Source organism: Oryctolagus cuniculus, chromosome 16, assembly GCF_964237555.1.
Source record: "Oryctolagus cuniculus chromosome 16, mOryCun1.1, whole genome shotgun sequence".
NCBI classification, from domain to species: domain Eukaryota; kingdom Metazoa; phylum Chordata; class Mammalia; order Lagomorpha; family Leporidae; genus Oryctolagus; species Oryctolagus cuniculus.
In genome coordinates this window covers 58,015,245-58,028,749 of record NC_091447.1, presented here as the reverse complement: position 1 = coordinate 58,028,749, position 13,505 = coordinate 58,015,245, and the positions used below count along the sequence as shown (strand labels likewise).

General features: G+C 49.2%; 1 protein-coding gene across 3 annotated transcripts in view; it reads left to right on the top strand.

Moving 5' to 3' along the window:
• The first annotated feature begins 1,033 nt into the window (after window positions 1-1,033).
• Window positions 1,034-13,505, top strand: part of VOPP1 (VOPP1 WW domain binding protein) — a 44,543-nt gene continuing 32,071 nt past the window's right edge. The window contains exons 1-2 of one of the 3 annotated variants that reach the window (XM_008261854.4): window positions 3,223-3,430; window positions 3,551-3,649. Coding sequence is in view for 2 of the 3 variants with exons in the window: in XM_070058426.1 (XP_069914527.1) it covers window positions 2,886-2,939 (54 nt within the window). In the remaining variant the exon portion in view is untranslated. Of the gene's footprint in view, window positions 1,057-2,726; window positions 2,940-3,222; window positions 3,431-3,550; window positions 3,650-13,505 lie in introns of those variants that run through there. The other 2 variants (XM_051853132.2, XM_070058426.1) reach the window with 2 other exon arrangements.

Genomic DNA, 13,505 nt, shown 5'->3' with positions numbered 1-13,505 from the left:
CTAAACGAGCATCTAAAATGATACCAATTGAAGTGAAATGGACACTATGAGAGACAATGACATGATCAGCCCTTGTCTAGACTGTTGAGGAACAACTTACTATTTTATTCCTTTTAGTATTTTTGTTGTTGTTGTTGTTGCTCTGTTTGTTCTACATAAGACCACTGGTTGAACTCTGTAATCAATTCACAATCATTCTTAGGCGTATAAAATTAACAGAAAAGTGATCTCTGTTAAACAAAGGAGTGGGAATAAGAGAGGGAGGAGATATATAGGTTGTCACATGCTCACTCGGACTTACCTTCAATGGTGGAACTAGAAATGTGGCAGGGGATTTCAACTCAATCTTACCAAGGAGGCAGGTACCAATGCCAGCACACTTGGTAAAGTGATAAGTATAAATACACAACTGATCAAAAAGATAGGGTATGTGTCGATGAGATTTCACAAATAAGACCAGTGTAAGCAACTAATGAAGGATAGAATTAAAAGGGAGAGAATGACCCTGCGGGGGAAACAGGACACACAGCAGACTCATAGAATGGCAGCACTCCTGCCTCAGAATCAACCCTTGGGACATTCGGATCTGGCTAAAATGTCCATGAGAGTCTCACAGGCATGGAAAGCCATGACACGGTGGCAAAAAACAATCTAAATGAAAGTTCCTGGTGAACAAGACCCCAGCAGAAGGAACAGGCCATCAAGGAGAGAGGCGCCTTTCTCTGAAGAGAGGAAGGAACCTCCACTGTGATACGGCCTTGACTAAACAAGTTCAGAGTCGGTGAACTCAAGGGGCTTCCATAGCCTAGACAGCTCATAGCAAGAGTCTCGGGTGATTGCTGACGTCATAAATAAGAGTGCCAATTGTTAAATCAACAAAGGGAGTCACTGGGTACATGCTCCCCACGTAGGATCTCTGTCCTTAATGTGTTCTACTATGAAACTTAAAGACAACACTACTAGTCGAACAATACCCTATACCTTGTGCTGTTGTGTGAGTACAGCCTGTTGAAATCCTTGCTTAGTATATACTAAGTTGATCTTCAGTATATGAAGGTAAATGAAAATGAAATGTGATGAAGGGCGGGATGGGAGAGGGAGTGGGAGAGGGGAGGGCCATGGGAGGGAGGGAGGTTGGGGGGGGAAGCCACAACAATACAAAAGTTGCACTTTGTAAATTCACATTTATTAAATAAAAAATAACTATATAACAAAAAAAAAAAAAAAGAAAGGAGGTTGACAAATTAGAAAGCCTGGTACAGTTCTAACCATATCAGAGGGCACATGAATTTATAAAGGTTAGGATCATCTGATTGGTTAGGGCATAGACCGCCCCTTGACTGGATTGGCTGCCTTGGATATATAAGCAGCTATACCAACTGAAATAAACAAGTCTGCAGGCTGCTTGCCTCTGACCTGCTTTCACCCGGCTCCTGGCATCTGTGTGGTGACTCTGCGCCTCTTGCCTCCACTACATTCCTCCTCTCAGAACGAATCCACCTCAACAAGAGGGTACATGAATTTATAAAGGTTAGGATCATTTTACACCACTATTGGAAAAAAAATGTGTCTCTATCCAACAGTAAGCTTTCAGTTTAGTTTCTAGAAGTAGACTTCTGCTCTTAAAAAGAATTCTAAAATGGTATTGAGAGCATTGCAGGGTTGCAGCACAGGTGCCTAGCATGGAAGGCCAGGCACCTTTCTCCTCACCAGCACTTGCCATTTCTGGTGGGTGCAGCCTGATGGTGCATGGTCTGTACTCATTAGCCACGTGTGTGTGTGTGTGTGTGTGTGTGTGTCAGGGGCTGGGGGGGGGGGTTGTGAAAAAGTGTTTGGGATTTGTGAACAGGACTTGTGACTTGTTTCCCATATCCTCTGCTAGGGCCAGTTATCCCAGTACCTCCTACAAGCTCAACAACCTCACGAATGAGCTAGTCTCTGGGCCTTGTTATGGACAGCTAAGCGACTGCCAGGAAATGAGCACTGGGCAAAAGGGTAGGCTTGAAGGTGCCACCACTTGCGAAGGTGTTCATGTAGGTCAGAAAGATGTGTCATTAAAAACCCAACATTTGGAGGCAGGCATTTAGCAGTCACATCGCAGGGCCTGGGTTTCAGTCCTGGCTCCAGCTTCCCACTAATGTGCACCTGCGCAGGTGATGGCCCAGGCATTTGGGTCCTGCTGCCTACACTTGGCCTGGCCCAGCCCTGGCTTTTGGGCATCTGAGGAGTAAACCAGCTGAAAGGAGATCTCTTTCTCTCTCTGTCTTTCTAATAAAATAAACAGGACCAGCGCGGTGGTGCAGTGGGTTAAAAGCTGCTGTCCGAGGTACTGGCATCACACAGAGGCTCCGGTTGGAGTCCCAGCCCCTCCACTTCTGATCCAGCTCTTTGCGAAAGTGCCTGGGAAAGCAGCACAAGTGGCCCTGGAACCCACCTGGGAGGCCTGATGGGTCAGGCCCAGGTCCGGCCATTGGGGCCATCTGGGGAGTGAACCTGCGGAAGGAAGACCTATTTCTGTCTCTTCCTCTCTAACGCTGCCTTTCAAATACATAATACATCTTTAAAAAGAAAACAAGAAACACCGAGCAGCAGCACTTCAGCGAGAAGCGCATGGGATCCGCTAGTCAGGCCCTAAGGCCTGCAGGGCCGCAAAGCTCCGCCCCTTTCGGTCTCCCAGGGGCCGCCGGCACCGCCCCTCTCCCCGCCCCCGCCCCCGGTCCCGCCCCCGCCCCCGGCCAGCCCGCGGGCCTCGCGGACGCGCACGTCGGGAGCGCGCGGGCGGGGGCGGAGCTCGGCGAGGCTGCGGCGCCTCCCGGCTCCCTCCCGCCGGTGCTCCTGGCTCCCTCCCGCCGGAGCTGGCCCGAGAGCCGGGAGGACGCGGAGCCATGGGCCGCCTGCGCCGGAGGACCGCGGCGCTGCTGCTCGCGCTGCTGGCGGAGGTAGGGGCTCGGTTCCCGGGCCCCCGGGACGCCCGGGGCAGGTGTAGGAGCCGTGGGGGCCCTGGAGCCCGAGGCTCCAGCTTTCCCGCTGCTCCCAGGCGGCACCGGCACGGGCCTCGGAGTCCTCCGAGCGGGGCAGGGCCGGGCGCGCGGGTTCCCCGCGGGAGGCGCGGCCCCCAGCCCACGTGCGCCGCGCGGTGGTGGCGGGAGCGGGGCCGCTGACGTCCGAGGCCGTGGGCAGTGATTACCTCAGGTCTGCTGGGCCGTGCCCTGCGGGGAGTTCCTGCTTCCCTGGGCAGAGGCCCGCGAAGGCCGGCGTCGCGGGAGGAGGAGGAGGGCGGCGGCCCGGCCCGCGGGGCCGAGCGTGGCCGCCTGCCTCGGGCGCAGGGTCCCCTGGACCTGTGCTGGAGTCCCGCCCGGGGCTGCGAGACCCTCGTGCCGCTTCAGGCCGAGTTAGGAAGGGGGTCCCGACCGCTGGTGACGGAACTCAGGTGGGCGTCGCCAGAGCCGGGTGACCTTGGAGCGCTCCCGCCGCCCGGGCCGGGGTCTGCGTGGGACCCCGAGGGCCGCGAGGACCCGGTTCCTAACAAAGCAGCTGTTCCGTTGCATAGGAATTCATCATCATCAGGAGGAGTTCCAGGTTCCAGTCGTGTCTGAAGGGTTGGGAGACACTTAAAGGCAGAATCGCGTCCGAAAACTACAGCCTCGAGGTCTGAGATGATTGGCATTTTGTTTTGGGGGGGGGTGCGGTGTCACCCACCGAATGCCATACTCACCCAAACACTTGCAGTGGAGAGCTGCCGCCCAGAATTGAGGATATTTCGTCATAAAGCGTTTTACACCTGAGATTTTTCCCCTTGATTTGGTTGCTCAGCATGTATTTTATGAGGCTATTCTGATCTTTGAAGACTGGATTTCCTGTAGTGAGGAGGCCGAGGGCTCTGGTTTATTGAGTGCACACAAACAATGGAGGGAGGTGTTTGAAAGCCCCTGGCTTCTCACTGCTCCCTGCAGACTGGGACGGTTGTCTTTGTGTCTTTATTCTGCTTGAGCTGGTCTCACTGTGCTCTGTCATTGATTAGGAACACCTGGAAGGACAGGGCCTTCTGGGAGTGGCTGCTCCGCTGGCTGGCCCTGCCCAGGAGCTCCCAGAGAGGGTTCTGAAGCTGTTCTGGGAAGGGCTTTCCTCCCCGGCCTCCCCACCCTTACCTGCTAGACACATTCACGGAGTGCTCACCCTGAGCACTTCACTAATACTAACTCATGAATCCTGGCAGTGGGAGATGGGAACACCTTGTCTAGCCTCAGTGCAGCTGAGCTGGGGGCTTGAGAAGTAAACCCAGGCCAGCTGGCTCCACCCAGACCTCACCATCATGCCCTGCTTCCCTTCCAGCCACTGCCTAGTTCTGAACCTGTGAGGAATTTGCACTTTGTTTATCCCAAAGATGGGGTGGGGGTGGGGACCCTTGTGACCCCGTATATAGGTGTAACAGCAAATTACCCTCTGGGAGCACAGTCACCCCTTAGAAGGAACGTAGAATTTAGCATTAAAACTGTGACACTGTTACCGGTGAATGGCAGGGTTCTTGTCTTTGCTCAAGAAAGAATTCAGGCGTGAGACAGAGAGTAGTGGAAAGCAACATAGCAAGGTTTATTAGGGAAGGGACATCTGTAAGAACGGATGGGCACCTCTCCAGACAGGACCTGAGAGAGAGTGCCCAGTTGCTCGGACTGGGGGAGAGCGAGGTTACAGGGTTCAGTGGAGAGAGTACACCTGGGCAGGCCAGGTGGGCAGCTCAGCAGCAAGGCAGAGTGCTGAGCACACAGTCCGGGTGAGGCGGGGGTTGGGGGGTGTTAGGGGATGGGCCTTGCCTTGGACCTCTGCTCCTCTTGGAACAAATGACTTTTTGGATGTAAATACTAAACACTCCTGAGTTTTCCCCCTGAAGTTATCAGACTAGGGGAAACCTGGAAAGGTGAGCCTAACCCTTGGAGGATCCTCGGGAGCAGGATATTTGAAATGCAGATATCAGGCAGAAGGGGCGGGGACCCTCACCTGGCTGGGTAGAAGGGAAGGGGCAGGGCAGGATGCAAATGCTGGATGACTTTGAGATGCATATGCTGGACCCAAACCTTTCCTTAGGCCTTTGTCACACACACATAAGCTCATATCTGACTTCCTAACAAAACTACTCTGTTAATGACTCTGCCTGGATGGCAGGTGTCCACAGGGTGTCCCACAAACCCTGGCTGTGTCCCCACCCTGCGGCCATTGAGGAGGAGGAGGCAGCTAACTGCACGGACCCCCTCCCAGGGAGGGCTTCTTGAGAGCTCCTTACTGGAGTTACTTTTTTTTTTTTTTTCTGTTAAAGTTTCCAGTGAATTACATGAGCAGGTAGTGAGGGCTGTATTTCACCTCTTTCCTCCCAATCACTGTATGTCACCTGGTTAAGACCCAGGGACCCAGGCAGGCCACAAATATGGCATATTCTGTAGGCTGAGCACAAGCGTTAATTCCCACAAATAGGAGAACCCCAAAACCCATTTTGCGTCATAAAGTACAAAGGTTCCTTGCATCTTTCCTGCCACAGACAGTCATCTCAGGAGGAGTAAAGATACTGAGCTGTCTCCTGGATGCAGGAATTCCCACTGGGCTTTGCTGGGCACAGCAGCGCTTCAGAAATCAAAAGAAAAAGAGGTTTAGACCTTAGAGAAGTTTGGTTGAGCCTGGAGACTAATCAGGCCCTAAGCATGTGTATCTCCCTGGGGCTTTCCAGCAGAGTGCATTGTTTTCTAGATACTGTCACCTTTGAAATAGCTTTTTTTTTGGGGGGGGGGGGGGATAGGGCATCCATCAGAACGACAGAGAGTGCCAGGTCACTTGGACTAGGGGATGAAATAGCTTTTATTAGAAGGGACCTGTCCTTGCTGAAGTGAGCCCAGAAATGTACAGTGCACTATTTAGTATAAAATTTACCAGTGCCAAGTGCTGTAGGTTCTTCTGTCCACAGAGGGGATGAAGTAATTATGTTGAAGGATCAGCCTCAGTATCTTTCTGATCCTTTCCTGGATAACTCACTTCTGAGGCTGCTTCAAAGTTGTTCTGCAAAAACGCAGCCCTCTTTATAATAGAAAAAAGAGTGGTCATCTTTTGGGATGAGGTGAGAGCCCGAGGTGGGGGTTGTAAACTGCACATCTTTAGAAACTATTGAAAATAAGATACATGAGTATTCTAAAATCTTGTGTATTTTCAAGCCTGGGGACCTCAAAATTAGAACCGAGTTATGCTTAAGAGTGTTTTTCACCCCTTGCCAAATGATTTTCATGCCCTGGAATTCCAGCAAGTGTGGCAGTCCCTGGCTGCTGGTCTTCAGAGATAAAACTTTTCAGCATTCCCTCTCAGAGTTTTTAGCATCTGAACGACTTGCAACTGGAATGAGGAGAAGCCTGTAGGTTTTCTTTTAATCTCTGGAAGCTTCCTGGGAGGGGGGTGCTGATGGGCGAGTCTTGGCAGTGATAACTGAGCCAACACACTTGCTGGCTGGGACCTGATGGCAGGGATGCTGATCTGAAGTGGAAAAGCTCAAGGGAAGGTGTTTGGGGAGGACTGGGGCTCCACCTGGGGCTGGGTTTGGCCTTTGCCGCCTTTTAGCTTGTGCAGAGCTGTGTAGGCTAATGGGCAAGGGGACTCCAGAAATGCTTGGTGAGGCTCGGATGGGGCTAGTGGCCCTTGGATCCTTTGGCCTCAGGATACAAGTAATTTGCCTGCTACTCACTTTCATCATGGCCATCTTGCCTTGGTCACTCGATTTCCCTCCTTTCCAATACCTTCAAAAGTGATGAAATTTACTTTCCATCATGTAAGCACTTTAGGGTCAAAGATTATGATCCTAGCAGAGGTGAAACTCACTAGATATTTTAATGAATGAATAGATCAGTGGGTAATGAGGGAGGAGAGGAGAGGAGAGGAGAGGAGGTGAATGATTACTTCTGGGCCCTGAAGAGGGGGCACCTGTGCTGCTACTCCTGATCTTAGACCTGATCTATGCCCAGACACTGAGGGATGGACTCTCACTGTTTCTCAAGCAAAGCCACAGCTTTTGGGAAAACTTTGTCAAAGTTTTATATTACATGTCAGGGAAATGGTGGCATCATTCCTACCTTGTCCTAGTTCCATACTATTAGGTGCTTCAGATGTGACAGTCCCTCAGTCCTCAAAAATGGCTGTCATGGCCTTCGCTAAATGTGTTCATCTCCAAGCCTCTTTTCTGATTTTGACTCATCCACCCATCCTTGTAGCTGCAGTTTGAAAACTGCTGATCTGTACAGTGAGGATTTCTCAATCTTTATTGTTTGAAAATAATTGGTTCTCAAAAAAGGCCAAATCCATTTGAGCGGGTTAAATTTCCATAGTTAATATTGGGGAAAAGGTCGATTGGGTGTTTATTTTAAGGACACAAAATTCATATTGTAAAAGTAAATTAAGGGGCCGGCACTGTGGCATAGCAGGTAAAGCCGCTGCTTCCAGTGCCCACATCCTATATGGGCACTGGTTCAAGTCCCGGCTACTCCACTTCCAATCCAGCTCTCTGCTATGGCCTGGGAACCCAGTAGAAGATGGTCCAAGTCCTTGGGCCCCTGCACCTGCGTAGTAGACCCAGAAGCAGCTCCTGGCTCCTTGCTCCAGATCAGCGCAGCTCCGGCTGTTGTGGCCAACTGGGAAGTGAACCAGCAGATGGAAGATTTCTCTCTCTCCCTCTCTCTCTCTGCCCCTCCTTCTCTCTCTAACTCTTTCAAATAAATAAATATTTTTTTAAAAAAGTAAGTTAATTCATGAGTCAATTTTGGGGAAGAGTAATTTTCCTGGCACAATTCTGTGAGTTTCCCCTTGCATTGGACTTCAGTAGCTTGATCACAGGGAGGTTTTGCCCTGATGCTCTGGGCGTCAAGCACTACCCCACCCCACCCCCGCTTCTCTTGGTCCAGTTCATTCATGTTGCTCTCCTTTGGGTACCTGCTGGGTTGTTATAAATGGCTTGACTTCCAGGTTCTTTATTACCCTGACTTCCTGGAGATTCTGCAAGGTGCTTGTCAGTTTGTATAGTATCTGTTCTGAGATCAGAGGTGACAGAGCTGGAATGTTGAATGGGCACTGGGGTGTTGGTGGATTATTCTAGAAGCAAGGAGGTTTCTGGTAAAGACACAGTCATGATGCCCTTGGCTCGAACTTCTCACTGACACTTCCAGGAACAGTGAGGACACTGATCTGTGGCTCAGATCTAACTGGCACTGTCAGAACCTAGTTTGGACCTTGTCATCATGCAGATAAGATTATATTAGCAAGCCACTCCTTGCCAAGAGATTCACATTGAATTTTCGGTGAGACTTAAGTGTTTTAACAAGTGCTGTTTCTACCACAATCCTCACAACAGCTTTGGAGTTGTTTATTACTTTTCCAGAAACCTAAATTGAGGAATGTGAACTGGTTCTAGCTATATTTCTTGTAACTTCATCTTGTCGCCTTAAGCTTATCAATTTCTTGTTTTTTAAAGATTTATTTATTTATTTGAAAGAGTTACACAGAGGCTGGTGCCGCAGCTCAATAGGCTAATCCTCCACCTGCGGCGCCAGCACACCAGGTTCTAGTCCCGGTCGGGGCTCCGGATTCTGTCCCGGTTGCTCCTCTTCTAGTCCAGCTCTCTGCTGTGGCCCGAGAATGCAGTGGAGGATGGCCCACGTCCTTGGGCCTTGCACCTGCATGGGAGACCAGGAGAAGCACCTGGCTCCTAGCTTTGGATCAGCGTGGTGCGCCAGCCACAACGGCCATTGGAGGGTGAACCAACGGCAAAGGAAGACCTTTCTCTCTCTCTCACTGTCCACTCTGCCTGTCAAAAAAAAAAAAAAAAAAGTTACACAGAGAGAGAAGGAGATGCAGAGAGAGAGAGAGAGAGGTCTTCCATCTGCTGGTTCACTCCCCAGTTGGCTGCGATGGCTAGAGCTGCGCCAATCCAAAGCCAGGAGCCAGGAGCCAGGAGCCAGGAGCCAGGAGCCAGGAACTTCCTCTGGGTCTCCCATGCGGGTGCAGGGGCCCAAGGATTTAGGCCATTTTCTACTGCTTTCCCAGGCCATAGCAGAGAGCTGGATGGGAAGTGGAGCAGCCGGCACTCAAACCAGCAACCATATGGCATGCGGGCACTGCAGGCGGCCTCTTTACCTGCTATGCCACAGCGCCAGCTTCTCCACAAAACTTTTAAAGCTGTCTCGTATTATAGAGTCTCATCTCTTAGTGTACTGGCTGATACTCTTTGAGTAAATTAAGTAGTTATCTCTCTCTTACCAGTTGATTTACCTGTAAAAAATAATGCCTCACTGTTGATGGGACGCTCTTCGGTAAGTCCCCCACTTGGAATTTCACTCATGGCACAGGTTGGATTGGCAGATCATGAGTGTTAACAGTCGTTCCTAAGCAAAGCTCCTGTGTCCAAGTTCCCTGCCAGGATGGAGAATGCACCTAGAAAGTGATGGTTCCAATTACCCTTTTGTGTAAACTGTGCTTGCTTGTCCTTTCAGTATGTCAGTGATTAAACTGAAGAAAAGGGAAAGTTGGACTGTGAGTGCTGTCACCCCTGGTTCTTAATTGCTGCCAGTGGTAAAACCACAAAGGGCTGGAGAAAGCCCTCTGTCCCCTAGCGTGCTGTTTGCATGGTTGGGCTGAAGGCAGCAGCTGCTCAGGTAACAGCTTGCCTTTTAATTAACTGGGGGCAAAAATGAATGAAACTTTTTAGCTGGCCTCAATCTCAGTGTTTTGTAATGTGTTTCAGTATCATCAAGAGTTGAAATATGGCATTATGGAGAAAATGGGGACACATCCTAAACCATCATTGAGAGTTTGTGAGTGTGTGGAGGAGGGAGTGTGAATGTGTGGAGAGTGTGTGATGGTATGTGAAAGGGTGTGTGAGGAAGTGTGTGTATATGAAGGAGTGTGTGTGTGACAAAGTATATGTGAGGGTGTGTGTGTGTGAGAGGGAGCATATGTGTGAGGGAGCGTGTATATGGGGGAGTGGGTGTATGTATGAGGGAGCATGTGAGGAAGTGTGCATGAGGAAGTGCATTTGTGAGGGAGTGTGTGTGAGCAAGAGAGAGAGAGAGAGAGGGTGGATAGAATCTCCTTTGTGGAAGGTTGTAATTCCTCCTTTAATTGTGTAGAAAGAAGCTAGGTGAATGTGAGTTAAGTGCAACAAGGTCCCTATGGCCTTAGATTTTTTTTTAAGATTAATTTATTTATTTGAAAGAGTTACACAAAGAGAGAAGGAAACGCAGAGAGAGAGAGAAGTCTTCCATTTGCTGGTTCACTCCCCAATTGATTGCAACGGCGGGAGCTGCGCCGATACGAAGCCAGGAGCCAGGAGCTTCTTCTGGGTCTCCCAACACAGGTGTAGAGGCCCAAGGACTTGAGCCATCTTCCACTGCTTTCCTAGGCCATAGCAGAGGGCTAGATTGTAAGTGGAGCAGCCAGGACTCGAACCAGCACCCATATGGGATGCTGGCACTGCAGGCCAAGGCTTGATCTGCTACACCACAGTGCTGACCCCGCCCTTAGATATTTTTAAAGCTATGGTATCCCTTAGATAAAATCTCTTCAACCTCAGCTCTTTTTCCTTCAAGATAAATTAAGCCATCCAAATTCCTTAGAATCTTTTCAGAAACCCTGTTTTGCCTTGTCCTTTTTTACTTATTTCTAATCTTTCTCCTTTTGAATCCTTTCCTCTAGCTCAGAGATAGTAAACATTTTTGTTTGTGTATTGCCCATGGGCTCTGGAGATGTCAGGATCATGTGCAGGAAGTGGTGGGGCACAGTCAGATAGGAAAGTGTCACCACTCAGGTCTAGCTGACTTACCGTGGGTTTTTGATTTTTCACAAAAAGTTGTACATCTAAGTTTTTGTGTAAAGTTTCCATATTGTAAAATGGTTGTGGGCCAAACAGAACACATCTGTGGGAACCTAGCTGGAGATTACCATTCCCACCTCTGTTTCCAGAAGCCTGTCAACTTTTAATTGTGGAACACTTTTGGGTCCACAGGTACATTGCAGGGCTACCACAGATTTCCTGTACACCTTGTAGTTAACACCCTACATTGCACTGTTGCATTTGCCTAAGAGGGACTGCAACATGAGTATATTTATGACTGTTACTGAAACTCTAGGTTTTACTTGGATTGTGTAGATTTATCTACTGGAGCCCTTTTTTTCTGTTCCAGGACATAGCCGGGGGGCGCCATATTGAATTTAGAAATAATTTGGTTTTGCTAGAATTCCTTGCTTTTTACCCCCTCATGGTCTTTAGAGTGTACCAGTGTGCCTTTCCCTTTAGTTATCTTTGTACAACCATTTGTGAGTAGCTGAGCTCCCTGAGGATTGCATCTTCACTTGTGGTCTGTGTTCCACTCTCCCCTCCTCAGAGTGCCGTGAACTCTACATTGTTCACTATTAATGTCATTGGCCTGTGGCACAAGCCCAGAGGGATACCCAATGAGGACCTGAACTGTTTGACAGTCAGATCAGTAAATTAAATCCACCGAACTTTTGAAAATAGGAGCCTCAACTCCATCTGCCCCACGATGACCAATCTTCCAGTTCAGAAGGGTTCTAATTGCTTTACATTCTTGCCAACACATGTTATTATCTGTGTTCTTTTATTATTATTATGGCCATTGTAGTGCTGTCATTAAATGCTGTCTTCTGTGGCTTTTACCTACAATTCCCTAGTGACTGATGATGCTGTGCATCTTTTATGTTTCACTATCTGAGAGTTTTTGTTTTTTTTTTTTTTTTTTTTTTTTTTTTTATTTTTTTGACAGGCAGAGTGGACAGTGAGAGAGAGAGACAGAGAGAGAAAGGTCTTCCTTTTGCCGTTGGTTCACCCTCCAATGGCCGCCGCTGCAGCCAGCGCACCGCGCTGATCCGATGGCAGGAGCCAGGATCCAGGTGCTTTTCCTGGTCTCCCATGGGGTGCAGGGCCCAAGCACCTGGGCCATCCTCCACTGCACTCCCTGGCCATAGCAGAGAGCTGGCCTGGAAGAGGGGCAACCGGGACAGAATCCGGCGCCCCGACCGGGACTAGAACCCGGTGTGCCGGCGCCGCAAGGTGGAGGATTAGCCTATTGAGCCATGGCGCCGGCCACTATCTGAGAGTTTTTGTTGGAGAAATGTCCATTCAAATCCTTTGGCCATTTAAAAAAAAAGGAGGTATATTGAGTTACATAATTCACATGCTATAATGTGAATATATAGTGAACTGTGTTGAGATATAGTTTATCCATTTTGGAGCAAAAACTCTGGCTTTTAATATATTCAGATTGTACTAATAACACCACAATCACAAGTGTATTTATTAGCAGCTGTTCCTTTGCTTGCTGGAAAGGAATTTCCTTCCTTCCTTCCTTTTATTTAAGATTTTGTATATTTGAGAGGCAGAGTTACAGAAAGAGGGAGAGAAAGGAGAGGTCTTCCATCCACTGATTCATTCCCCAAGTGGCCGTAATGGCTGGAGCTGAGCCAATCTGAAGTCAGGAGCTTCTTCTGGTTTTCCCACGTGAGTGCAGGGACCCAAGGGCTTGGGCCATCTTCTACTGCTTTCCCAGGCCATAGCAGAGAGCTGGATCAGAAGAGGGGCAGCTGGGACATGAACTGAGTCCGTATGGGATGCCAGCACCAGAGGCAGAGGCTTAGCCTAATACACCATAGTGCCAGCCTGGGAATGTCTTTTTTAATCATTTAGTGGAAAGACTTCCTTAGACAAGTCCCTTATCAGCTGTGTGGCTGGCAAATAGTTTTTCCCTATTCTGTAGGTTGTGTTTTTACTCTCTTGTGATGTTGTTTACAGCCTGAAAGTTTTAAGTTTTGAGGTAGTCCAATCTATCAGTTTTGTTCTTTTGCTACTTTTGCATTTGGTGTCATGTCTTTCTAATTGTATTTTATTTTTAAAAATTTTTATTAGAGATGTATAAAGAGCACTCCTATCTTCTGTTCTTTCCCCAGATGCCTGCAATGGCCCTGGGCCCCGCTGGGCAGCTGAAATCAGGGGCTGGGAACTCTCAATCCAGTTTTCCCATGAGGGTGGCAGGATTCCAGTTACTTGAGCCATCACCTGCTGCCTTATGGGGTTTGCATCTAGCAGGAAGCTGGAGTCAGGAGCTGAGCAGAGCGTTGAATCCAGGCACTCTGATATGGGACATGAATGTCTTAACTGGCGTCTTAATCAGTAGGCCAAATGCCTGCCCCTTCATATATCTCTACTCAGTGTTTCTGGAAGCTGCTTCAGACTCTTGGGAGTATAAGCCAGACATAAAATAAAGCACGCTGTGTAATGGTGGCATCGACTCTGCCCTAGTGTCCTGTTGGTGGTGAACTTCTGAGCCCATATCTTTGTGGGGGTAGAAGCTGGCACTTGTGCACTTGCTCTTCAGCTGAGAGGCTCCATGGGGTCCATCACTGGTGAGGGACAGCACTTGTGCCACTGCTGTGATGGGGGCATTTGGCCGTCTTCCTTCATACAGGTGCATATT